The sequence below is a fragment of the Megalobrama amblycephala genome, linkage group LG2 (genome assembly GCF_018812025.1).
Source record: "Megalobrama amblycephala isolate DHTTF-2021 linkage group LG2, ASM1881202v1, whole genome shotgun sequence".
Classification (NCBI taxonomy): Eukaryota; Metazoa; Chordata; class Actinopteri; order Cypriniformes; family Xenocyprididae; genus Megalobrama; species Megalobrama amblycephala.
In genome coordinates this window covers 53,812,293-53,838,241 of record NC_063045.1, presented here as the reverse complement: position 1 = coordinate 53,838,241, position 25,949 = coordinate 53,812,293, and the positions used below count along the sequence as shown (strand labels likewise).

At 37.6% G+C, this 25,949-nt stretch overlaps 3 protein-coding genes and 1 pseudogene across 5 annotated transcripts; 1 reads left to right on the top strand and 3 right to left on the bottom strand.

The window, feature by feature from the left end:
- The first annotated feature begins 872 nt into the window (after positions 1-872).
- Positions 873-4,696, top strand: LOC125262256. Of its 2 annotated transcripts, none has more exons than XM_048180930.1 (6): positions 873-2,274; positions 2,357-2,402; positions 2,587-2,678; positions 3,578-3,666; positions 4,110-4,377; positions 4,456-4,696. In XM_048180930.1, the coding sequence occupies exons 1-6, from the start codon at positions 1,793-1,795 to the stop codon at positions 4,475-4,477; spliced, it is 999 nt and encodes a 332-aa protein (XP_048036887.1). In that variant the 5' UTR covers positions 873-1,792; the 3' UTR covers positions 4,478-4,696. The 2 variants fall into 2 exon arrangements, with proteins under 2 accessions (XP_048036887.1, XP_048036886.1); XM_048180929.1 differs by having other exon boundaries at positions 3,578-3,688; positions 4,456-4,695.
- A 456-nt stretch (positions 4,697-5,152) lies between these two features.
- LOC125262258 lies at positions 5,153-7,931 on the bottom strand. Of its 2 annotated transcripts, XM_048180933.1 has the most exons (7): positions 7,396-7,931; positions 7,113-7,199; positions 6,473-6,726; positions 6,251-6,388; positions 5,690-5,830; positions 5,489-5,584; positions 5,153-5,294 (listed from the first exon to the last, which is right to left on the bottom strand). In XM_048180933.1, exons 1-7 carry the CDS (start codon positions 7,553-7,555, stop codon positions 5,277-5,279), a joined length of 894 nt encoding a protein of 297 aa, XP_048036890.1. In that variant the 5' UTR covers positions 7,556-7,931; the 3' UTR covers positions 5,153-5,276. The 2 variants fall into 2 exon arrangements, with proteins under 2 accessions (XP_048036890.1, XP_048036889.1); XM_048180932.1 differs by lacking the exon at positions 5,153-5,294 and having other exon boundaries at positions 5,387-5,584.
- A 6,833-nt stretch (positions 7,932-14,764) lies between these two features.
- LOC125262257 (collagenase 3-like) lies at positions 14,765-18,589 on the bottom strand. Its single transcript, XM_048180931.1, has 9 exons — positions 16,940-18,589; positions 16,723-16,871; positions 16,321-16,449; positions 16,047-16,208; positions 15,843-15,960; positions 15,616-15,746; positions 15,362-15,521; positions 15,172-15,275; positions 14,765-15,066 (listed from the first exon to the last, which is right to left on the bottom strand). The coding sequence occupies exons 1-9, from the start codon at positions 17,089-17,091 to the stop codon at positions 14,969-14,971; spliced, it is 1,203 nt and encodes a 400-aa protein (XP_048036888.1). The 5' UTR covers positions 17,092-18,589; the 3' UTR covers positions 14,765-14,968.
- Positions 18,590-21,078: 2,489 nt separating this feature from the next.
- Positions 21,079-23,731, bottom strand: LOC125262260 (annotated as a pseudogene).
- Positions 23,732-25,949: the final 2,218 nt, after the last annotated feature.

The following is a 25,949-nucleotide window of genomic DNA, read 5'->3' as shown; positions in this document are numbered from 1 at the left end:
GCGAAACGCTGAATGTTTTGATTTGCACACACAGACAACAATCAAAACACCCGTTTTACGAAGTTGTAGTTGCAGATTAATAGTTACAAATGTGTAAAATGGCATTCACAAATACAAAATGACAGACACAAATGTGTGTGACATATTTACTTTTGCACTTTACTTCAGTTTCACTGTACAGCTTCAAGTCGGCACTTACAACCTCTCAGATCTGGCAGTACAAGTTCAATTCCTGGCGCTTTGACTTTTGCTACTCTTTTTGCGATATTCCTGGTGCAAAACTTACTTGTGCACTTGAAAGCAGATGTGAGAGAGCAGAGAGCGGGGGAGCGGGGGGCGGGGGGAGGTGGGGGAGGGGTATTGAAGCCGTTTTATTGGTCGATGCCTGACCAATGAACAACGCCAGCCAGTGCGACATTTTTATGCATATGTATGAGACAATATTTTAATTAAAATATCATTAGTTTTAACGGTTTTAACGGGTTTTTTATGCCGCGTTCCAGGCAACCCGTAACCCGTGTTTTTCCAACCTTCTACCCGTGAAAGTGCACTGGAACAGCAGTCAAACCCGTGACTTCTCACCTGTGAACTCGTACTAGATCGATGTACTCCCAGTTACGGGTTCTGACGTCACATAGCCCGCGAAACAACAATGGCAGCCCCTACGTATGCAAGTGCACGGTAAAATAACGTAAAATAAAAGGTATAACAGCTTCACTTGCCTTATGCGCCGTTTTCCTCCTATGTTTCTCTTTCAAATAAGCAAGGAGTAAGCACCTGCGATAGAAATAATTTTTAATGAGCATAAGCCCCGTACGGTCCGCCATGTTGGTTTGTTTACACTTTTGCAGTTTGGCGTGACTTTCCTGGAACGCTACAAAGTCGCGAGTCGTGATTTGAAGTCATGACTTACGGGCTCAAAAACCTGCCTGGAACGCAGCATTATTACAGTAAAAGAGTAGTAAAGTCGTTTATTGGTTGGAGTCAACCAATGAAATGGGACGTTTTTGTACGCGATGACGTCACTACATAGAGCAGATCGCGCCGTTTTGGTGGTCCATGTAGCAGCCTTTCATCGCGATGGAGGCATCGAGCAATTCCAGGGTAAGTTTTTCTTTGAAATAGTTATTAAAACAGTTTCAAAATAAAATAATTATTCCTTGACTGATATACTGTATTACGGATGAAGTCTATTTCCCACACGAAAATAACGTTTTGCCATAGATAGTATTTATTAGGTGTAAATGCTCAACATAATTCACTATTCAAGGCATTTTCTTTGATGTAATAAATAATAAGGTGATTAAGTTAGAACACCAACGCGAAGTGCTGCACAGTTATCACACTAAATTTTGTTTATTTTGAGACAATGGCCAATTGACTGTACATCTTGTTTATTACACATCATAATGAAGTATTCCAGAGTGTCCCAATGTGATCTTTTTACTACTCCCCATGCCTTTACCTATTGAAAATACTAAAGCTTATAATACATAAAAAGGCCTTGTTAGATGAATTGTAGGATTTACAAATAATTTACATTTCAATAATATTAATGTTTTTTTTTTTTGTTTGTTTTTACTAATATATTAATATTATCTTCCAGGAATTGTTGTTGAACCATTTATTACAACGGCTTTATACCCGTCTGTCACTGTGGCTGGAACGCATTCCTCTTGACCTTGATTTCTTAGAGTTTACATGTTCTCAGGAGCTGGTCATCTTCAGTGCCATCTCAAATCAGATACTCATTCCGAATGAACTGTATGATGCACTTCATCAAGTACACCAGATGGCCGTAAGAAATTCTAACACGGATCCACACATCATGGTTTCCCAAGAGAGAGGAAAAAATGGCCGTCCACGGATTCTGATTTCTGAGGACTCTGTATCCCAGCTGCTTACATTAGGATTGCCTGTGACATGCATTGCAAGGTTGCTAGGGGTGTCCAAGTTTACCATTCATAGACGCATGGGGGAATGGGGATTGTCTGTGAAGGCAACCTACAGCAACATTACAGATGCAGAGCTAGATGCACTCGTGGCAACAATCCACACAAGCAATCCGAATGCAGGTTACAGAATGATGATGGGGCTGCTGAGAGCACAAGGTCATCGGGTACAATGGGATAGAGTCCGTTCTTCGATGCATCGAGTTGACACTGCAAGTATTGTTTACAGGATGTCACAGTTAGGATGTGTGGTTAGGAGGACATACTCTGTCCCCAGCCCAAAGTCCCTGATGCACATTGACACAAACCACAAGCTGATACGGTAAGTTAAGTAAACATTGTATTTATTAAGTACATACTGTATGCTCATTCCAGCATATGTGACAGAAATGTACTTTTTCAAGGTATAACATTGTGATATTTGGAGGCATCGATGGTTTCTCCAGGAAGGTAACTTAAAGACACTGCTTATTTAAACTAGAACAGTGATGAATTAGTGAATGATTGTGATTTTGATTCATAAACTTGTTAAAACATGCCACTAAAGAGGTGTACTATTTTAAAGATTATATTAACATGTTAATATGTAGAATACTTGTTAAAAATTCTGTTGTTCTGTTGTTTATTAATGTAGATAATGTACCTTGGTGTGTCAAATAACAATCTGGTTTCGACAACACTATCTTTTTTCCGTGAGGCAGTTGAGAAGTTTGGATTTCCACTGAGGTAAAAAATGGAGAGGGGGTATTAACATCAAGTGACATGGCATTTGACTCAATGGCACATCCGGTGGCACTTCTGGTCTTCATTGGCATGTGTCAGTGGATAGTGGCATGTGCCACTGACATCTTCGCGAAACACTGACACTGTCGCAGTCTCGTGGACCTAAATAAATAGTATAACTTAGAGACGTGTTTTTTTTTTTTTTTTTTTTTTTTTTTTTTTAAATCCATTTAAACATATTAAAGTCTGTCATATTTTTTCAAACATGTCAGGTTTGTGGAAAAAAAAAATACTATAGTAGCCTAAATACTATAGTGTTTTTCAACCATACTATAGTAAAGTACTTGAATTAATTTGTTTTGGTAATTCTATAGGCTAGTTGCTGGTAATATAACAGCTATAGTAGTGTAAACAAATTACTTTACCCAATACTGTACTAAGTTTTCTACAACTATAGGGTACGCAATATTATACTACAATACACTAGTTCACTGCAGTAAAAACTACAGTAGCCTATTTATTACAGTTTATCAGTTCACTATATTTTGATACTGCTGTATTTTTTTGAGCACAACAAATGCCCATAATTGAAAACACAAGGAATAAATATATCATGGGTCACTTCCAATACCGCATTAAAAGTAGCATTTTTGAATGATGCTACAAGCACGCCGGTGCCACTATCCACTGGCATATTGTACAGTATGCTGTACCACCTCCAGTAGCCTATGGACACATGCTGCTGGATGTCACTTGATGTTAATACTGCAGCTGGAAAATTTATGAAATAAGCAGAATAGAGGCTTAAATTGTTGTGATGTAAAAATAATTTTATATAAATCTGAAAGATTTGTAAATTGTATGCTGTCACATTATTTGTAACCAACATATTTTTTTGCCAGGGTTCGGGGTGATCATGGAGGGGAGAACGTAGATGTGGCCTGCCTTATGTTCTCTGTCCGGGGAACAGGGAGAAGTAGCTTCATTGCTGGTAAAAGTGTTCACAATCAGCGGTAAATTTTAATATTAGATGATATATTTAACCCTTGTGCACTGATCATTTAGGGTGTGTACCGAGGCTGTAAAATGTGGTTTTGTAACAATCATTGTTCTTATTTTATTGTTTTTAAATCTGAAATATCACTCTTTTGTTTTTACTAACTGTACAGTTGTGCAATAGAGATTTTTTTACACTGTAAAATCATCATTATAATAGAAAAAATACCCTTTTAAAAATTAAGAATGTTTTTGTGCAATTATGCCACATTATTGTGTGCACACAAAGGTTGTTTTATCAAATTATTATTTGAAAAAAAGTTTTCATTATATCTGTAAGTTGCAGCCTTCCTCATAAATATTATGATATAAATTACTTGGGCTACTTTTAAAGTGCTGACCATGTTGAAATATTTTCCACTCCTTTGCTCAAAACAGAATCGAGCGACTGTGGCGGGATGTGTTCACTGCGGTTACCTCCCACTTCTACCATGTTCTGCACCAGCTGGAAGAGGATGGGCATCTTGATCTGTCCAGCAGTCTCCACATCTTCTGCTGTCACTATGCCTTCATCCCACGTCTCCAAGCCCATCTCAATATATTTAGAGATGGATGGGACAACCATCCTCTTTCATCAGAGGGCAACCTCACTCCTAATCAACTGTGGCAACTGGGGCAGCAGTACCATTCAGAAGAGTGTGATGAGGTAGGCATGTGGTTTAGTTTTTTCCTTTTTTATTAATCTATTCATATTCTTTTTTTACTAATGTATCTTTTCTTACAGAATCTACAGATTCCACAAATAGACTGGGAAAGCAGCGGTCTAATCCCCAGTGACACAAATGCTGGCATCCAGGTTCCTGCAACTGAATGTCCACTGAGCTCTGAGGAACTTAATGATCTAAAGGCTGCTGTGGACCCAATGCAGCCATCAGAACATTTTGGGGCAGATGTTTACATTGCTACACTGCAGTACATGCATAGTATTGGCTATATGTAAGTGGAAATATCTGTAATTGGGATAACCCCAAAAAAACCACAAAAGAACAAGTTCTGTCTTGCTATTTTATTTTCCTTGAACTGTAGCAGACAAAATAATTGTATACACTTTAAGCAGTCTTTTGTCTTACTACAACAGTAGCTGTCTCAAAAAAGCTTAAATGAACTAGTAAATGAAAAGATAACAATTAACAGTATTATTTTAACACATTAATAGAAACAGTTTGGGTCATTTAATATTACACAAAAGCATCATAATATGTAAAACACTGCAACATCAAAACATTCTAAAACGGTTCCTTTTACCAATTTTGACATTTGCAGTAAAACAAAACATGAAAATGTCTTAATATCTGAAATTACCGTTTCACTTTAATATTTTCAGTTTAAAGCAGTTCATGTAGTTTTATACAAGTCCAAAACCAACATTACTAGTGGCAATACAGCTTTCTAGGTGTTTTTTGAATTGGTCATAGGTTGTGTAATGAGCTGGTAGACGAAGAATGCAAAAACAGGTGGAGGATGTAGGGTGTTCTGCCTGCACCACCTTCACCTGCATGTCCTTCATTGGCAGCTCCCAGCCCACCCAGAATTTGACCAGCTGTTTCAATTTACATTGATCAGCTGAAATGGAGCAGACATATGAAGAACAGAAGACAAGTTATTAAACCAAATTTTACAATATATATGGAAGTTAATGTAAAGATAAATATTCTTCAATAAGGCAAACAGAAAAGATTTGTCTGTAATGGATTTGTATCAGCACCAGGCAGCTCAATGGCTAGTTTTGCTATTAGGAAAGTACAAAAACAACATACCAGTCTCCACCCTGAAATTCTGCATTGGGTGGTAAATGGGGGTTCATTACCCCCCTCTTCTTCTTCCATGGGCCAGATGATGTTGTTTAAGAGAACCTAATTATAATTTTAGTATTCAAAAGGGCATATTTTACATGTATAAAACTAAGTAGGAATTAATGTTATGATAATTAAAGTGGGTAGATTAACTGAATAAATCACCTGTGTACTGCAGTCAGCCATTGACTGTCTTGGAAAAACCACAGATGCCACATCAGGTCGGGCCTCCAATAACTGCCATACCATTGACTCCTTCAGTCCTTGTCTGAGCTGTTTTACTTGTCGCCAAGTTCTCATCAGCACCTAAATAACAATAATTTGGTGAATCCTATTTGACTGATCATTCATGTAATTAGGAAATAGAGGTTGTGTTAACATTATCATGGTTTGTTTTGCTTCCAGTTTTTACAGTTTTTCACATTTTAATGATTTTCACATGAAGTCAAATTTAATGGTCTACTGCTGAACTTTTGCATGAAGTTTAACTGCTTATAAAAGAAAAAACAAAAACACGGTTACAATTTATTTTAAGGTGTTCTTGTTACAGTGTAATTATACATTTAAGTACTGAGTAATATTAATTAACTACATGTACTTACTATAGGGTTAGGATTAGGGTTACTTGCATGCAGTTGTGCATAATTTACTGTTATTACAATTTTAAGTACATGTAACATGTTTAACAAGGACACCTTTAAATAAAATGTTACCAAAAACACTTACCGCATGCTGAAGAAGATTGTGTAACAGCCAAGTGCGGTTAGTTGTAGTCAACACTGGAAGGTCCCAAGACATTGCCAGCTGGTTAATGGCTGCCTTTTGATCCTCAGTAAAATCATTATTTGAATCACAGACAGCAAGCTTTATGAATAGTGAAAGAATACAATTAAATATACAAACAAATTATCAATATAGCACCTACGCACATCCCATCTGTATCTGTACCATCTGTATTGTCTCCCTAATGTCGATGTCAGCCACATCTTCAATTGTGATGGTTGCCGTCTGTGGGGAGCCACCTAATAATACATGCACAATGGCTGGGCTTACACCTGCTAATGAAGGCCCACCATGGAGGAAAGAATGACCAATAATCCTGCCTGCCATCACAAACAAGTCACTCTGCAAAAGGACTTGGGAAGTAGATGGAATAAGGTGGTCTGCTTGCCCTTCAAATAATGCAGTTCCATTTCCATTTCCTGTTTGTAACGCAGGAAACCCAAAATCATTTTTGTGAAAAGTTGACAGTGTCTGTTACTAAACTGATCACACAATGCTTACAAAATGGTAACTGACATCTTTTTATAGACAGTTATTTTATTCTAAACATTTATGGCTGTGTTTCTGCTACAGATTGCAAAAAAAGCTATTTGCCAGAATCGTATGGGCTGTTTTCCATACAATGGCTCCAGAAAGATTTTGTGGCTTTAAAATGATAACATTTTGTCCAAAACATTCCTATAAACAAGAAGAAAGACAGCCATATGGGTTTTAAACAACAGGAGGGTAAGTAAAATATGGTGACTTTCTCTTAAAGGTTGTTGTTAAAATAACCTCCTTGATGATATTCCTTGAAAGAACTAACCAACATTAAAGAGGAATCCATTCTGCAGCTTGTGCATCACCATGCTGAAAAAATGACGCTGAACACCATCCCCAGTGGCAACATCCCCTAAAAAAAAAAGTAAACTGTTTTAAAATTTGTTAGTAAGAACATGTAAACAAGGTGTATCATAAAAAGTATTAAAAAAAAAAATCGAAGGAATATCGTGAATGACATAAAATCCAATGGGACAGGATGTTTGGTTTCTGGTAATGACAAGGTTTCATAATTAGTTACATTATTAAGTTTAATATTGACATAGTACCTTCCAATCGGCATTGAAGAGGTCTAGTCCAATCAATTTTTGGGGCCTTGTAAAAATGTATTATTCTCCCCTCCTGGTCCTCCATGTCTTCTCTAATATCAATTCTTACTTTCAGTGAGGGCTCGTCTTCTTTTTGTCGAAGTGTATACCACCTATACATTATTGCTGCCCTTTCTGGAAGCTCAATCCTCTTCCAATCTGTGGCAAAAAAAAAAATGGTAAGGTATCATGGAAAGAACTTTTACATCAACTGTTCTATTCTGAGAGAATAAAACACACAAAATCCGTACCATCACACACTGAAGGCGCACTTTCAGCTGTAACTGATGGACCAGGTATACTTATATGTAACTATAAAATTCATATTATATGAAAAAGTTCATTATAAAAGTTACAGAACCACCTAATGCAGTCCTTGGCTAACAGTAGTGAAGGTAACGTTATAGATACGTCAAGGAATAATTATTTTATTTTGAAACTGTTTTAATAACTATTACAAAGAAAAACCATAGACTGTAAAAAAAACATGGACGTAGCGTCCGTGACGTCACCCATAGAGTTCTGAACAGCAGTTTTGACCATAGACAGTAAAAGAAATGGACACAGCGACCCCATTGGAACTCAATTGAGACAAGTGAAGCCCATTTTTAGCGATTTTTAGCACTTCCGTTTCTGACGCGCAGACTCAAACTAAGCTTGATGACGTCCGCAACCTGTCTGGCAGATGTAAAACTTCTAGTAGCTGTGCGTGCAAACTGCCATCGTTAATCTTGCAGAGACGGCGAGCTTGAGCGGGGAGTTCTTTGGCGTGAGTGAGCAGGAGTAATTATTCTGATTAATTAGTTTGTATAGTATTTTAAAATGTAACGCCAGTACGCCAAATTAAGATAATCTCCCCGATTGCCTGCGAGCTTCTCCTCCTGTCTGTATGGTAATTTCTCTACTGTGCGACAGAGAGTCGAGTGGTTATGACGCAATCGTTAGCTTATTTTTACAAAAACTGTTTCTACGGGGCCATAATGTAACATAGAAGGTAATGGAGCCCTTTATACATTGTCGTGTATCTTTGGAAATAAATAATGGACAAATGGAGTCTTTAAACGCCTCAGATGTAAAGTTATTCACTGTCAAAGTGACGCCAAAATTAATGGGAGTCAATGGGATGCTAACGCAAGTGAAGTTCTGCTACAAGATGGCAGCACGCGGCCGACTTCAACTTCCGGTCGACTTCCTTGGGCACTGGTTTTGACGCGTAATTGAGGCCGCGGCCATCTTAGCTGCGCGTCACCGCACGTCACTCCCGGATAACTGAAAATGGGCAAAGAGGCGGGAAGGTGGTTTGAGCTGATATGACTGGTTGCTGAAACCACGCCCGCCTAGCTCGACGTGACCATGTTAGCAGCAAAGGAGCTATATATATCTATCTAAGATACGATCTAAAATATTAATGAAGATAAGTTTTATCATCAGAACGTTCTAAAGGTTTACTGTCAATCTACAGTGTTTTTTAAGATATAGATGCTCCAACACCAGTAGTGTTGGTTGTGCAAATAACAACATGGAAAATCAAATGGGACTTCATACCTTTATAATGAAATAGAGATCGCGAGATGAATCCAATCCGTGGCACTTGGGTAAAATATGAATGTCCATTGCAAAACAAAAAAACATGTCACATTTCTTCTGAATGATCTGCTCTCTGTCATCGTCCTTCAAGAAAGGATGCAATCTGAGCAGCGATCGTATCTAACAAACAAATGAGCCCCTGTCCAAAGTATATTTTTTTCAAAATAGTGCAGCAGTTTTAGTTATAATATCCAAGCAGTGCTGTCGGATTTTGATATCCTCCCGCCATTGTCATTGCAGTAAATCTCACAACCAAAAATTTCAGCCAATGCCACGATCCAACAACGTGTGTTCTGTGTCTCTTCCCCATGCATGCACATCTACACAGACACACATCAGTCTCGAATATTATGCAGCAAGCCATATTTTATAATTGTATAAAATAATCGAGCACAAATACGGCTGAGATGCCAAATTCAGCGGCAGCTGAGGTAACATGACGGCTCACAGACAGCAGCGCAATATACCTGTCACTCAAGTGACCACGCCCTTAATTATGCAGAACTTTAAGGCTTAATATAATTTAAACGGATAAGTTATAAAAAAATTCACCCCCCTCAGAGTTGTCATGAAGGGCAAAAATAGCAGTATAGACCAAAACCACAATTTGAACCAACTTGTAAACATGTTTTTTTCTGCTATAAACTTGGCCAATTTAACATGGGACTCTATGAGATTCTGCTCTCTTTTGGAGCCTGTCCCTAGCGGCCAGTCGATGAATCGCAGTTTAAGTTACTTCCGTATTGGCTTCACGAGAGAAAGGGGGAGGTTGCCGCTTGAGAAAAACTTACCCTGGAATTGCCATAGACAGTAAAAGAAATGGACACAGTGACCCCATTGGAACTCAATTGAGAGAAGTGAAGCCCATTTTTAGCGATTTTTAGCACTTCCGTTTCTGACGCGCAGACTCAAACTAAGCTTGATGACGTCCGCAACCTGTCTGACAGATGTAAATCTTCTAGTAGCTGTGCGTGCAAACTGCCATTGTTAATCTTGCAGAGACGGCGAGCTTGAGCGGGGAGTTCTTTGGCGTGAGTGAGCAGGAGTAAGTATTCTGATTAATTATTTTGTATAGTATTTTAAAATGTAACGCCAGTACGCCATATTAAGATAATCACCCCGATTGCCTGCGAGCTTCTCCTCCTGTCTCTACGGTAATTTCTCTACTGTGCGACAGAGAGTCGAGTGGTTATGACGCAATCGTTAGCCTATTTTTACAAAAACTGTTTCTACGGGGCCATAATGTAACATAGAAGGTAATGGAGCCCTTTATACATTGTCGTGTATCTTTAGAAATAAATAATGGACAAATGGAGTCTTTAAACGCCTCAGATGTAAAGTTATTCACTGTCAAAGTGACGCCAAAATGAATGGGAGTCAATGGGTATGCTAACGCAAGTGAAGTTCTGCTACAAGATGGCGGCACCCGGCCGACTTCAACTTCCGGTCGACTTCCTTGGGCACTGGGAATTGCTCGATGCCTCCATCGCGATGAAAGGCTGCTACATGGACCACCAAAACGGCGCGATCTGCTCTATGTAGTGACGTCATCGCGTACAAAAACGTCCCATTTCATTGGCTGACTCCAACCAATAAACGACTTTACTACTCTTTTACTGTAATAAAAAACCCGTTAAAACTAATGATATTTTAATTAAAATATTGTCTCATACATATGCATAAAAATGTCGCACTGGCTGGCGTTGTTCATTGGTCAGGCATCGACCAACAAAACGGCTTCAATACCCCTCCCCCGCTCCCCGCTCCCCCGCTCTCTGCTCTCTCACATCTGCTTTCAAGTGCACAAGTCAGTTTTGCACCAGGAATATCGCAAAAAGAGTAGCAAAAGTCAAAGCGCCAGGAATTGAACTTGTACTGCCAGATCTGAGAGGTTGTAAGTGATGACTTGAAGCTGTACAGTGAAACTGAAGTAAAGTGCAAAAGTAAATATGTCACACACATTTGTGTCTGTCATTTTGTATTTGTGAATGCCATTTTACACATTTGTAACTATTAATCTGCAACTACACCTTCGTAAAACGGGTGTTTTGATTGCTGTCTGTGTGTGCAAATCAAAACATTCAGCGTTTCGCGTCAGGGTTGTGAGTGTAAATTTCAATTTACAAATACAAATATTAATGCTACAAGTTCTCACACTCAAATCAGCAACCTCTCATGTTTTGCTACTGATTTACTTCCATAAAAGACCCATCAGTCTGCCCGAACCTCCGTAGACTAGACTCCTTGTTCTGAACTGAGTCAGACAGGTCCGTAATGACTGAACATGCACAGGAGACAGATGTGCCCACAAGAATCCAAGTCCACGCCCAGAAAAGTTGTTTGCTGACAGGGGCGTAGCAGCCATTTTAAAAGTGGGGGGGACAGCTGTATGGTGATGTGACCCAAAGCTGATGTTCATAATAATAAATTCTAAATAGAATACCAATTGGCATTTTACAGCACCCTAGTGGCAATTTTGGGAACATGCCGTGATAGCTTACAGGAACCTATTTTTGTGAAATCATCCTCAAAATTTAAAAATACTGCAGGACTTTGAGACCAATGTGAGACCATCTATACTTTATTTAGATAAAGATATTTTATGATATTTAAAATATTCTCTGCATTCAATAATAAAATGCCTTAAACTGGAAATTCAGTGTTTAATCTTGTCATTATAAATTACTCTATTCTCCTATTTGATACTGTTCAGTGCTTTGACACAATCTGTATTATTAAAAGCACTATATAAATAAAGGTGATTGATGGTTGATCTTTTGTTTTAAGGAATTAAATTGATGTGTAATTCCTTAAAATATTGGCAAGTAGTTCCAATTAAGAAAACACTGCCTTAAAATAGTCAATCTGCTTTTTTTTTATACAAATCTCACCTGTACACATTCTGGAGAGGTTGAGCAACTGTCCCCTCTCTCTGTCAGTGACGTCACAGCCTGCCTTTCCTACAGACCAGTTAGGCATAAAGTTGAATATTTACATAAAGTATAAAAAAATATATATTTTAAATTTGATAAAGTATTTTAAGATATTCGGTGCAAAACAAATTTGATTTATTGTGAAAGGATAATTCTACTCCGCGAGCAGCACGTAGGCAACAAAAGACAGCAGAAACCAATAATTTGTTACGTCTCATTTAGCAGACGCTTTTATACAAAGCGACAAGTAGGAGAGCATTTAACACACTGAATCCGGCGCGACGTGACGAGGTCCATACGGGTTCTGTTGTCTTTTGACGTTACAGTAGTTTAAATCATAACATGAAAACTTTATCGCGTGATTCGTGTCATCCAAGCGGCAACCTCCCCCTGTTTCTCGTGAAGCCAATACGGAAGTGAATTAAACTGCAATTCATCGACTGGCCGCTAGGGACAGGCTGCAGAAGTGAGCAGAATCTCATTGACCATCATGTTAAATTAGTCAAGTTTACAGCAGAAAAAAACATGTTTACATTCTGGTTCATATTGTGGTTTTGGTCTATACTGCGAATTTTGCCCTTCATGACAACTCTGAGGGGGGTGAATTTTTTTATAGCTCATCTGTTTAAATTATATTAAGCCTTAAAGTTCTGCATAATTAAGGGCGTGGTCACTTGAGTGACAGGTATGCCGCTGCTGTCTGTGAGCCGTCATGTTACCTCAGCAGCTCATTTCAGCCGCTGAATTTGGCATCTCAGTCGTATTAGTGCTTTTTTCTGTATTATTTTATACAATATATGGCTTGCTGCATACTTGAGACAGATGTCAGTCTGTGTACATGTGCTCGCATGCAGAACACACGTTGTTGGATCGTGGCATTGGCTAAAAGTTTTGTTCCTGAGATTTACTACAATGACAATACCAGGAGGATATACAACTCCGACAGCACTGCTTGGATATAACTAAAACTGCTGCACTATTTTGAAAAATTATACTTTTGAGAGAACATTTGAGAGATATACATCTGGTACATATATATATATATATATATATATATATATATATATATATATATATATATATATTTTACCCAAGTGCCATGGATTGGATTCATCTCGCGATCTCTATTTCATTATAAAGGTATGAAATCCCATTTGATTTGTGTTATTTGCACACCCCACACAAATTAATTAGCCTACTGGTGTTGGTGCATCTATAACGTTATCGTAAAAAAATCACCGTAGATTGACAGTAATCCTTTAGTAGCCTACTTTCTAATGATATTGCTATCTTTATTAATATTTTAGATAGTATCTAAGATAGATAGCTAGGGTGGGCGTGGTTTCAGCAACAAGTCGCATGGGCTCCAACTTCGTCCCGCCTCTTTGCCCATTTTCAGTTATCCGTGAGTGACGTGCGGTCACGTGCAGCTAAGATGGCCGCGGCCTCATTTACGCGTCAAAACTGCTGTTCAGAACTCTATGGGTGACGTCACGGACACTACGTCCATATTTTTTTACAGTCTATGGTGTCATCGCGACATACTGTAACATACTTACAGTGTGTGTTTGAAAAAAGGATGTAATCGTCCTTTGCTTTTTTCTGGGGTGCATTTTATCCCAGACGGCCTAAATAGCAAAGTGAATGAACGAACGAAAACTCACAACAGCAACAAGAGATTTGAAGCTCATAGCAGACGCGCCCAAGAGATGATTCGCTCTGTGATTGGCTGAATGTTAGTTCACTCAAATCTAAGTAACAAATCAGAGAACACTGCCGGTGCCGGAAATATTCACGCTGGATCCAAAAAAATAAAAAATAGCAGGAGTCAGAATCACCTGTTTCTAAAAGTGCGGGGGACGTGTCCCCCCCGTCCCCCCCGGTTGCTACGCCCCTGTTTGCTGATGTGGCAGCAATACACTCTTTTACAGGTTTATGCGTAATCCTAGGCTCCTCAAATGATCAAGTACCAAGTCTCAATGAGGTATCGCAAAATCCTGTGATTTAGATAATATCAGCCAATCGTCCAGGTAATTAAAAATCCTGATGCCCTGAAGCCGCAACAGGGCCAGAGCCACGTCCATACATTTCATGAGCGCTCGAGGAGCCAGAGCCAGTCCGAACCTCGAAACCGAACCTGAGGAACTTCCTGCATATCTTGACAATCTGGATGCGGAAGTATGCGTCCTTTAGGTCGATAGTCACAAACCAATCTCCTGTTCGAATATGAGACAAATTGTGCTTTAACGTCAGTATCTTGAATTTACTCACTCTGAGCAAAGGATTTAGGTGACGCATGTCCAAAATCGGACACAAACCACCATCCTTTTTGGGCACAGAGTGTCTGATGCAGTGCTTGTCATGAGAGCTCAGCCTAAAATCCCCGAGGTGCAATATGCGGTGGGACAGTTAAGACCAGATCTGGGAGGCCACAATGATAGGGGCAAATACGCAAATACGGTTCGTCCAAACTCTCCAAAGGAAGACAAGCGAAGGGATCAGGTAAAAAAAGTAAAAGTAAAAAGTGTACTTCTGCCATCTCTTGTGACAAGATATGTCATCCATTCCTCAGAAACACCATACTATATCAATCACAACAAGTGCTGTGATTTGCTTTATTGTTGGGGGTTTAGATTATTTGATCTGTCAGTTTTTACAAAGTCTAATAACATAAATTATAATATAATATATTGGTTATATTGATTTGCTATTGTCTGATTCTGAAAGGGTCAGAGTTAATGTTAAATGTATGTCCCTGCTAAAAATAACTTCACATGCTCTTCAATTGAATTAGGCACTTTCATTTATTTGAAAATAGTCATTAACATTAAACATTATACACATTCTTTTAAATGTTAACAATGTTAAAATAGAAGTACAGTGGAAGTACAGCAGAATCCAGAAATACAATGAACAATTAGTTAATTTTAACTGTTTTTTTTTTTGTTTTTTTAATGCATTTAAGTAAGTACTGTAGTTAAGCTCCATTCATTTCTTATTTCGGGGAAACATGACTAACAGGGAAGGAAGTAATTATTATTCAGCACACGGAGGAGATTCCTGCTGCTGCTAAACTCATACACCTTTGTCCCACTGAAGAGATAAATGTTCCCTGGAAGAAAAGAAGTCAGTGAACTTTATGAAATTGTACATTCATGCCAGTATTGAGTCTTTGAATTGTTACAGATTTGTAGAAGAGGAAGTTAGAAACACCTACCATTGAATAGATGGGCTGCTGTAATCCCAGCAGTCACCCCTGGAAATCCAACTTTCAGTCGTTTGGGATACCCTTTGTCCATCTTCTTCATCTTCTCATCATAGCTACCAAAAAAGGGGAAATTTTACATTCTGACAGCTTTTCAGAGGAAATTGTAGGATTTTTGTTTATGATACAGCATTTGACCCACCTATAGTAATATATGTCAAAGAAGAGCAGTGTTTTTCCTGAGTTTTTGTCGTGGACGGCAGCACTAACTTTTTTCATAGATGGTGGCAGACCAAAGCTCCTGAGAGTCTTGGGATAGCCCGGCTCAACATTGTTTCCATTAAAAGCCCAGACTTGTCTTCCTAAATACAGGCCACAATGAGAGTTTTTTTTCTGAGCATGGATACAGAGATTGTAAATGGAATTTGTAGTTGCTAGATTGTTTGAGAAAGATACCTTTAAAAAAGAAAACTTTATCTTGCACTGGATCCTCATAAGCAGCATCTATATTATCTGGGGCATTGGGCCAGAAACTCTTGATCAGAAGTTTAGACACACTTCTGCTTGGTGAACGACGCCAGAAAATGCTGCACAGAGACACATTAAGTCAATCCATTTAAATTGTATAGGTCTATATATATAAAAATATATACACAGGATTGTTTTCTGTTTTTGTGTATTACGTATCCTTGAAGAACATTGTTTCTCCCCTAAAAGTTGTAACTGCATCCAAGATCAGGTTAAAGTTACAAGCTCTAGTAGTCATTTGAACAGCTCTAGTAGTCGTTTGAACAGGTGGATCTGATGGGAATACCACATAGTAAACAAACAATTGAATATATTTGACTCAAAGATTATAGATGTACACTTATAGATCATATGCTTACACATTGACTGAATCCCTCTAATGTCATCAGAGTGCAGAGAGAAACGATCCGGATCAGTGAAGTCGTATGTGGGAGACATCAGAGAGCCAGAAACATTGGAATGAGAAAGACCCAAAGAGTGACCAAATTCATGGGCGGCCACCAAGAACAGGATATAACTTCCTGAGGAATCAAGTAGAACAGTTTAGGTACAAATTACAAAGTTTAATTGACGCTTTGTTACATGAAATTAAAGTGGTGCCAAATTTGAAGCTCTGAAAACAAAAAAAATTACCTCTTGATGAGCGGAAGGTAAAAAACTCATCATCATCGAAATGTGCGTCTCCACCAATTCCAGGTGAGGGAGCAAAAGCATGAGCCAAAGTGCCTCCTGGTCCATCAAATGGGTAAGCATCACCATGATCTGTAGGAAAGGGTTAGCTAGTTTTGCTTTTAGGAGTTTTATGTGTATAAATTTGCTAAATTCTCTTTTAAATTGCATGGATTTGCTGTCAGCCCAAATATTCATATCCCTTCCATAATAATTTTACTGAACAATGTTTCATATATTATTATTACTGTGAGATAGAATCCAAAATATTGCCAAGTTTAAATTTAGTTCAAATAATTCATCAAAATAAAAAGCACATAGCTAATAAACAATATATGAGCAGATAAATGGTTAGATAAAACTTACCTTGTGTAGCAAAGGAGATCATGATGTCAGCTGTGCCGCTGTAGATACGGGTGAATCTCAGAGGAGTGACATCTGCCCACACTTGCAGGGCCCTTTTGATGGAATCATCCACCTCTCTTACAGACATGTCAGGAGTGTAGTTCACAATCCTGTGGAAAAGGCCCATAGTCTGTATCTGCATCTTTTTTCTGTGACACCAAGAGAACTGATATTATACCTGTAAGTGAGCTTGTTGGTCTGCCATTTAGGTCTGTCTCCAAACGTGGAGTACGCAGCCACATCTGGAACTCCACAGCGGGGCTTCTTCATCACCTCCAGTGTTTTTTTGTCCAGCGTTCCAGTGACATTGAGCCCAAAAAACTTCTGCATCTCTTTCAGTTTCTCGGGCAGTGGATTTTCCTCCGGCCGTGTGCCGTAAGCACCAGGAGCAACAGGAGCGAGTATATATCTCAGATTGTAGAAGCTCTCCAGGTAATTCTAAAGAACACAAAAAGAATTATTGGAAGAATTAGGCCTATGGCCAAAGACAAAACAAGCAAACATATATAAACCCCAAACCGTTGCAATTCCATAATCATCAGAGGGTTGTTCAATCGGTCCTGCGTCAATAACAAGCATCAGGCTTGCGAGAAAACACAGCTGGCGGTGAATCCTCCTCATGGTGTGAGTTGCTTCTTACGCGTGCTTTCCTTCTGATAGACAAGTGTCTTATGAAGACTTATATACTCTTAAAATGGTGAGGTGTTGAGGCACAGGTGAAATTATCAGCCACAAACTTCTGTGAGTAACCCATCAAACTGACAGGCAAGACAATAAGAGCAGGATTTTTAATTTTCTTCCCAGCCTTTTCCTCCTCGCCCAGATTTGTATTATTTCTCTTCCTTAAGCCTTTATTTAATGGCAATGTTTCTATGTATTATAAACACAAACAAGGGCAACACGGTAATAATGTTTTTAAAATGCTTTACAGCAATTCAACTTAAATTAACTAAATAATATAAAGTCCAATATAAAACCCCCAGTGCATATTGCAAAATCAGGAAGAAAGTAACTTTTTAAATAAAATTTAAACAAATAGGATGGTTTTTGCAGGGAATTCTGGCAATGGCCATTTATAATTTTTACTCATAAAAAAACATAGTTTTAACCTTTTTTTTTTTTTTACCTTAAATGTATGCATATTGTTAAATATAATACAGAGTTGCAACATAAGCTAATTCATACTTTTATCTTCTAAAATGAAAAATCTTATATAATTAATGACTGTAAATGATATTATTACTTATTTTAGCTAATTAACAAAGTTAGTTATAAATTGCTAAAATATATACACTTAAACCACCTCCTCTCATAACCTCAAAAGGAGAATTGTGACTTTATTTACTTCTAAAAAAAAAAGTAAAAGTTGTATTTTTTTAGGGCTAGGGTTTCTGTTAGTTTGTTTGAACTAATTGCACTTAATTTCAGAACAAAAGAAATCAATAAGAAAGCCCCAAATAAGAAAGCTTGGCATGTATGTTCAAAGAGAGTGAGGTGTGTTTGGGGTATTATGTGAGATCTGCAGGTCAGCCGTTGTCACGTGTTATTGTCAGACAAATGAGTAATATTTTATAATGATGACTGAGGCTTCATTATATAAGCACAAGCATCATATCACGAAAATGGTCCATATAACTTGTGCAGTGTATTTCAACTCTTCTGAAGCCTTATGATAGTTGGGATGTTGGCGAAAGATTAAAATTTTGCCAATCATTCAACAGCAAGAGGGACGCCAACTGTGTAGAAATGCAGAAACATGCCTCCAGAAGTTAGCTTAACACTTAGGTATAGGTCAGCCAAAGATGAAAATTCTGTCATCATTTACTCACCCTCAAGTTGTTCTAAACCTGTATGTGTCTCTTTCATATGTTGAACACAAAAGAAGATATTTCCAAGAACGCTGGTAACCAAACAGTTGACAGTAGCCATTGACTGCCATAGAAATTCTTTCCAATATATGGAACAGAAATTTCATTTTTGGCTGAACTATCCCTTTAACAGGTCTGTAGAACTTTTACATTTTAAACACAATAAAAATGTGACGGTCTATGGTGGGTGCATGTGAAGACTCTTTTTTTATTAGTATTATTTCACATTTATGGGTAGCCAAACAGTTGAAAAAAATGGAAAGAATACTATAGAAGTCTGTGGAGCCCATTAACTGTTTGGTTTCTGACATTTGTCAAAATATCTTCTTTTGTGTTCGGCAGATGAAAGAAGTTCATACAGGTTGGGAACAACTTGAGAGTGAGTAAATGATGACAGAATTTTCATTTCAGGGTGAACTAACCCTTTAAAATTGAATTCTTGTTTACAAAAACAGCCTGGCAGGAGAACAGAAATCTCCATAGGCATGAGCTAAAAAGAAAATTATGGGTGGTGGAAATATAGAACATGGAGGATCGAATGAGTCAGTAGGACACTAAAGAGGTGATTCCGGATTTGGAGAATGTTGCAGTAAACATCTTTAACTGTCATTAAATTAATGTTACATTGACATCGCCCTTGAAAACAGCTGATATGTCCTTTGTTCTTATCCCAAAGACAAGAGTTTTTTTCTTTTTAGGTGTGTAGGAAATGTTTCCTGCCTTAAACATGTTGACAAACAATATGACAAGATTTTAATTTGAAAAAAATGATGTGAATATACAAAGTACACTGTATGTTGTATAAACATTTTTAATTTGTGTGTGTAAAACATTATTAAAAATATTTTGGTGGAAGTTTTAAATTAGATGTTATAATTAGATGTTATACAGTTGTGGCCAGAATTATTAGACCCCTTCCTAAATATGATCAGAGATGACTCTAAAAATAAATCTGCATTGTTTATCCTTTTGATCTTTAATTCATAAAATTAGCAAAAATCTAACCTTTCATTGAAGGAAAAGAATTGAAAGTGGGGGGAAAATAACATTAAGAAATAAATGTTTTTCTCCAAAACACGTTGCCCACAATTATTAGCACCCCTAGAATTTTTTATGAGTAAAATATCTCTGAAGTATATTCCCATTCATATTTAAATTTTTTTTAGCTCACCGGGGTGATCATGAACATGAAATTGTCCAGCTATGACTTCCTGTTCCACAGGAATATAAACATGAGGAAACACAAAGGCCAAATTCCCTTAATCATTCATCACAATGAGTAAAACCAAAGAATATAGTTATGATGTGTAGCAAATGATTGTCGAGCTTCACAAAATAGAAAGTGGCTGTAAGAAAATAGCTAAAGCATTGAAAATCCCCATTTCCACCATCAGGGCAATAATTAAGAAGTTCCAATCAACTAAAGATGTTACAAATCTGCCTGGAAGAGGACACGTGTCTAAATCGTCCTAATGCACGGTGAGGAGGAGAGTTTGAGTGGCCAAAGACTCTCCAAGGATCACAGATGGAGAATTGCAGAGATTAGTTGAGTCTTGAATCTCAGAAAGCCTAAAAAAAATTATCAAAAGCACCTACATCCCCACAAGTTGTTTGGGAGGGTTTCAAGAAAAATCCTCTGCTCTCATCCAGAAACAATCTCCAACATATTCAGTTGCCAGACATGACTGGATCTTCAAATGGGACGAGCTTCTATGGTCAGATGAAACTAAAAAAATTGCTTTTTGGCAGCAAACCCACCAGATGGGTTTGGTGCACACATGGATAAAAAGTGCTCCATGTCCACGGTTAAATATACTGCTGGATCTTTAATGTTGTGGGCCTATTTTTGTGCTGGAGGTCCTGGACAACTTGTTCAGATATATCGTATCATGGATTCTATCAAATACCAACAGATAAAAAATCAAAACCTGACCGCTTCTGCTAGAAATCTTATAATGGGCTGTGGTTGGATCATCCGTCGGGACAATGATCCAAAACAAACATCAAAACCAGCACAAGAATGTGTCACTGAGCACAAAATGAAGCTTCTGCCATGGCCATCCCAGTCCCCTGACCTGAACCCTAAAGAAAATGAGTGGAGTGAACTGAAGAGAAGAAGCACCATCATGGAGCTGGAATCTGAAGGATCTGGAGAGATTCTGTATGGAGGAATGGTCTCTGATCTCTTCTCATGTGTTCTCCAAACTCATCAGGCGTTATAGAAGAAGACTCAGAGCTGTTCTCGTGGCAAAAGGAGGTTGCAAAAAGTATTGAATAAAAGGGTGCTAATAATTGTGGGCAACGTGTTTTGGAGAAAAACATTTATTTCATAATGTTATTTCCCCCCCCACTTTCTATTCTTTTCCTTCAATGAAAGGTTAGATTTTTGCTAATTTTATGAATTAAAGATCAAAAGGATAAATAATGCATATTTATTTTTAGAGTCATCATTGATCATATTTAGGAAGGGGTCTAATAATTCTGGCCACAACTGTAACTAAGAGACGAGAGAATCTGCTGATTCAACATCCATCAACATCACCACAAATCAAATTAAAAATAGTAATTTTTTTTAAACAAAATTTTTTTTGTTCTGTCATTTCCGCATATTTTTACACTGTAGATAACTGTACTGCAGATAATATTTAATTGGGTAACCAATTAACATGGCAGGAAATAATTGTTGTTCAGAACACGGAACAGCTTGTTGTTGTAGGAGCTCGAACTCAAAAACCTTTGATCCGCTGAAGAGAGAGTTGAAGCCTAAAAATGATCATGAAAGACAGAGTTAGATGGGATTTTATTTTAGATTTTCTCTTGTTACATTTTGTAAAACCCTCACCTTTGTACTGGAAGGCTGCGGTCACCTTCCCTGTCATTCCAGGGAAAACAACTTCTACCGGTTTAGGATAACCTTTCTCCATTCTGCGTTGTTCCTCATCATAACTGCACAAAATAAATTCTCGTTACTTGAAGATTCTTGAAAAAGATGACAATGCTAACTCGTTCAGACTGATTTACTGACCTGTAAATATGGCTTTCTACGAAAAACTGGCTGGTCTCATCGTAGAGGACTGCGTTGATTTTCTTCATTTTTTGGCAAACGGAACATGCTGAGACTCTGGGGATAACCCTGTGCCACATCATAACCATAGAGAGCCCAGACCTTCTCTCCTGAGGTGTGACAACATATTCAAATTATATTTAATTTCTCATATGACATGTAGTTATCTTCACTCTAAAAAATTAAAGGTTCTTTATTGGCATCTATGGTTCCATGAAGAACCTTTAACACTCAAGGAACCTTTCTAATGGACAAAAGTTTCTTTATAGTGGAAAAAGGTTCTTTCGATTATTAAAATGTTCTTAAAATGGTTCTTCTCAGTGAACGGTTCTTTGGGGAACCCATTAAGTTTCTTCTATGGCATCGATGTGAAAACCCACATTTGGAACCTCTTTTGGAAGAGTGTTTCAGTTTCTTATATTAAATTGTTTTTCTTACTCTCAAATGCTGCATCGATATATTCAGGAATCTCAGGCCAGAAGCTTTTAATGAGATGTAGTTCAGCGGTTGTGCTCAGGGGATAAATGTGGCAGAAGAAGCTGGGAATAAAGCCAGACACCCGATAGTCATCGAGACGTCAGATCCGACAAGTCATATAACTATCATAAGCTCACATCGACATTTCTGTTTACCTGCCCTTGAAGAACATACTCTCTCCGCGGAGCATGGTGACATCATCCAAGACCAGGTTGGGATCACATGTGTTTGGGGTAACTGGTGGTGTGGGTTTTGTATCATCAGGGTGGACATCAGGGTTTGGGCCTGTTCGATAAGTCAAATCATTACAAACGGCACTTTCAGGGTCTTTTGAACCATCGTGTTCAACATGATGTAATTTGTAACATCTTACCATAAAAAAGACTGGATTTCATCTACACTATCTTGAGGGAGGGAGAAGGTATCAACGTCTCTGTAAACGTATACATCAGTGCACCAGGATCCCGGGAATGTTCAAGCCCTAGAGTGTCCAAACTCATGGGCAGCAACCAGGAACAAATTGCAACCTGAGGAATACAGTAAGTAGGAATGCAAAAACAGTTTGTTTTTATTTTAAGCATTTGTACAAACTGAAGACTCCAGATGAATCCTAACTTTGACGACATCTGTACAAGAACATCTCATCATCATCAAAATGGGCATCACCACAATGCCCTCAAATGGAGGGAAACCAGAAAACCATTTGGTCCATCAAAAGGGTAACCATCCCAATGATCTGGAAAGAAGAGGAGATTTGTTTTTAAATACTACTATGAAACACTTTTAAATACTACTATGAAAATACATCTATGTAATACATTATATATTTCAGGTTTGAGGTAAGGGATGAGGCGAGGACTTAATCTCAGGAAGGAAATGGTCTTTTTATTAGTAAAAAAAACAGAACTACTTGAGGTTTGAAAAAGCTATTTCAAAAAGAAAGTTAATTTTGAACATGCAGTTCCCTAATCAGCCACAAGGGTAAAAAGAGAGGTTGTGAAATATGTAAACTGTCCCCCTCTATTGATGGGCACTGGTTTTATGTCTCTTTCTCCCTGATGCAAAAGCTATTACAAAAATGTTAATTTTCAACATGCAATTCCTTTTCCAACAGTAGGGGTATAAAGAGAGGTTGAGAAATGTGTCCACTGCGCCCCTCTATAACACTGGTCTCATGTCTCTTTCTTCCTGCTGAAGAAAGCTATGGCAAAAAGAAAGTTTATTTTGCACATGCAATTCCATATTCAACCAGTAAGGGTAAAAAGAGAGGCTGTGAAAGACCCCTTGTACTGAAAGACACTACTTTCATGTCTGTCTTTCTGTTGCACAAAGCTATTACAAAAATAATGTTAATTTTGGACACACAATTCCCTTTTCCACCAGTAGGGGTAAAATGAAAGGATGTGAAAAATGTCCACTGGTCTCCCTGATGGTCAAAGCTATTACAAAAAGAAAGATATGAATGACCGATTGTTCGCTAGATAAGACCCTTATTCCTCGTCTGGTATCGTTTAAAGCCCTTTGAAGCTGCACTGAAACTGCAATTTTGACCTTCAACCATTTGGAGGCCATTGAAGTCCACTATAAGGAGAATAATCCTGGAATGTTTTCATCAAAAACCTTAATTTATTTTCGACTGAAGAAAGAAAGACATGAACATCTTGGATGACATGGGGGTGAGTGAATTATCAGGAAAAATTCATTTGAAAGTGGACTAATCCTTTAATTTTGGACATGCTATTCCCTTTTCCACCAGCAGGGGTAAAAATAAAGGTTGTGAAAGTTGTCCATTGTCCTCCTCTATTGATTGACACTGGACACTGGTTTCTCTGTCTCCCTAATGGAAAAAGCTATTACAAAAAGAAGGTTAATTTTGAACATGCAATTCCCTAATCAGCCACTATGGTGAACTGAAAGGTTGTGAAAGTTGTCCACTGTCCCCCTCTATTGATTGGCACTTGTTTCACGTTTCTATCTTCCTGCTGAAGAAAGTTATTATAAAAATAAATTGAATTTTAGACATGCAATTACGTTTTTCACCAGTAGGGGTAAAATGAGAGGTCCACTGTCCTCCTCTACTGAAAGACATTGGTTTCTTGTCTCTGTCTGTCTGTTGCACAAAGCTATCCCAGGTGAAAAAAAATGTACACTTCTATTATGTACTTCAAGTGCTCTATTTTCACGCACTAATTTTGTGCTTAATATACTAAAAATTATTTTTAAGATAATATTAAGAACATCTAAGTGTACTCAAATTAGCTATTTTGAGACACCATGAAATATGAACTAAAATGTGCTTTTAATATACTATCTCTGCATTTAAAAAATATATTTAGTTGCCACTTGTAGTACACTATGGGTTCAAATGTACTATAAGAGGTATCTAAATAACATAAGTTAAAGTTAAGAAATCAAGGGTCAAGTGCCCAACTAAAGCAAGCGCTTACCTCCATAACGGTGACTTCAAACTTTATTATTTTCAATAAAACAGCGCTAAAGCTTCCTGGAGGCTAAGTAAGGGATGACCATGCAGGGCCAACGTTTTGTCAATGAGCAAATTCTCAGGGGCCCCGCGTGGGCAGCCCTAAGTGGGCCCGTAAAGGGCCAGTGCAGGCTTGTTTGCAGGGCAGTAGGTCTTATTGTTTAAATCTCGTTTTCTTGACTGACAGACAGGGTTGGAAAGGTTACTTTTAGAATGTATTTCACTACAGATTACAAAATACATGCTTTAAAAAGTAATCTGTAACGTATTTCGTTACATTACTCAAGTTTAGTAACTTAATCTAAATACTTTGGAATACTTTGAAATACTTAACACAAAGGACCATATTAACTTGATGTTCTGTTTTAAGTTTACAACCTGTAAATAAAAATGACCTCTTCCCACCAGGATTTGGTTTTCCACTAAATTGTATTTTTAACATCAGTTACAAAATATATATCTGCAATTTATTAGACATAACCTATGTGTTGGAAAAGAATTTCAATAACTTGATAAACAAATTATGAAAATATTTGTTTGTTTTGTTTCTTTCTTATATTTGTAAAGATGTGCATCAGAGGCATAACAAAATATTAAATAACAATAATAAAATATTGTTAATAATATAGGTTGTTTTATAGGTGTATAGAGTCGAATTGACACAGTGGTTTAAATTGTTTTATTAACAAAGTTTCTTTGTAACATTTAGAATGTTTATAAAGAAAATGAAATGAAATGATCTACCCAATAATCTCGAGAGAAGACCTATATTCAGAGCTGACTCACCTACGGTTTCTCAACAGTTTTTTGCATCTCTCCACCACCACATTTTACAGGTTTGGAAAAAAATATGATCATTTTGTGTGAACTATCCCTAGTATAAATATGTTTATACTAATATTTAACCTTACTGGACTGATAGCTGCATTAATATTAACCATATAAAGAACAAACAGCAAAGAAATTTTTTTTAAATAATCCTTTATTTATTTATTTTTCTTTTTTTTATTATTATTAGTAATGCAACTATTTTGATTTTTCATGGCCAATAGAAGCAAATTGGACGATTCTGATACTGGTTGTAAATATATTTGTTGTTTATTTGTTCAAAAAATGTGTGTAGCTCTTTGATATTAGAGGCAAACACTGGATTTTTATCACAGTCCCAACAAAGATGTTATGAACATGAGCATGAGCATGATCAAGTTCAAGTTAAATTTTATTTGTATAGCACATTTCCAACAGCCCCCAGGCTGACCAAAGTGCTTTACAGAAGGGCAAGAATATCACACATACA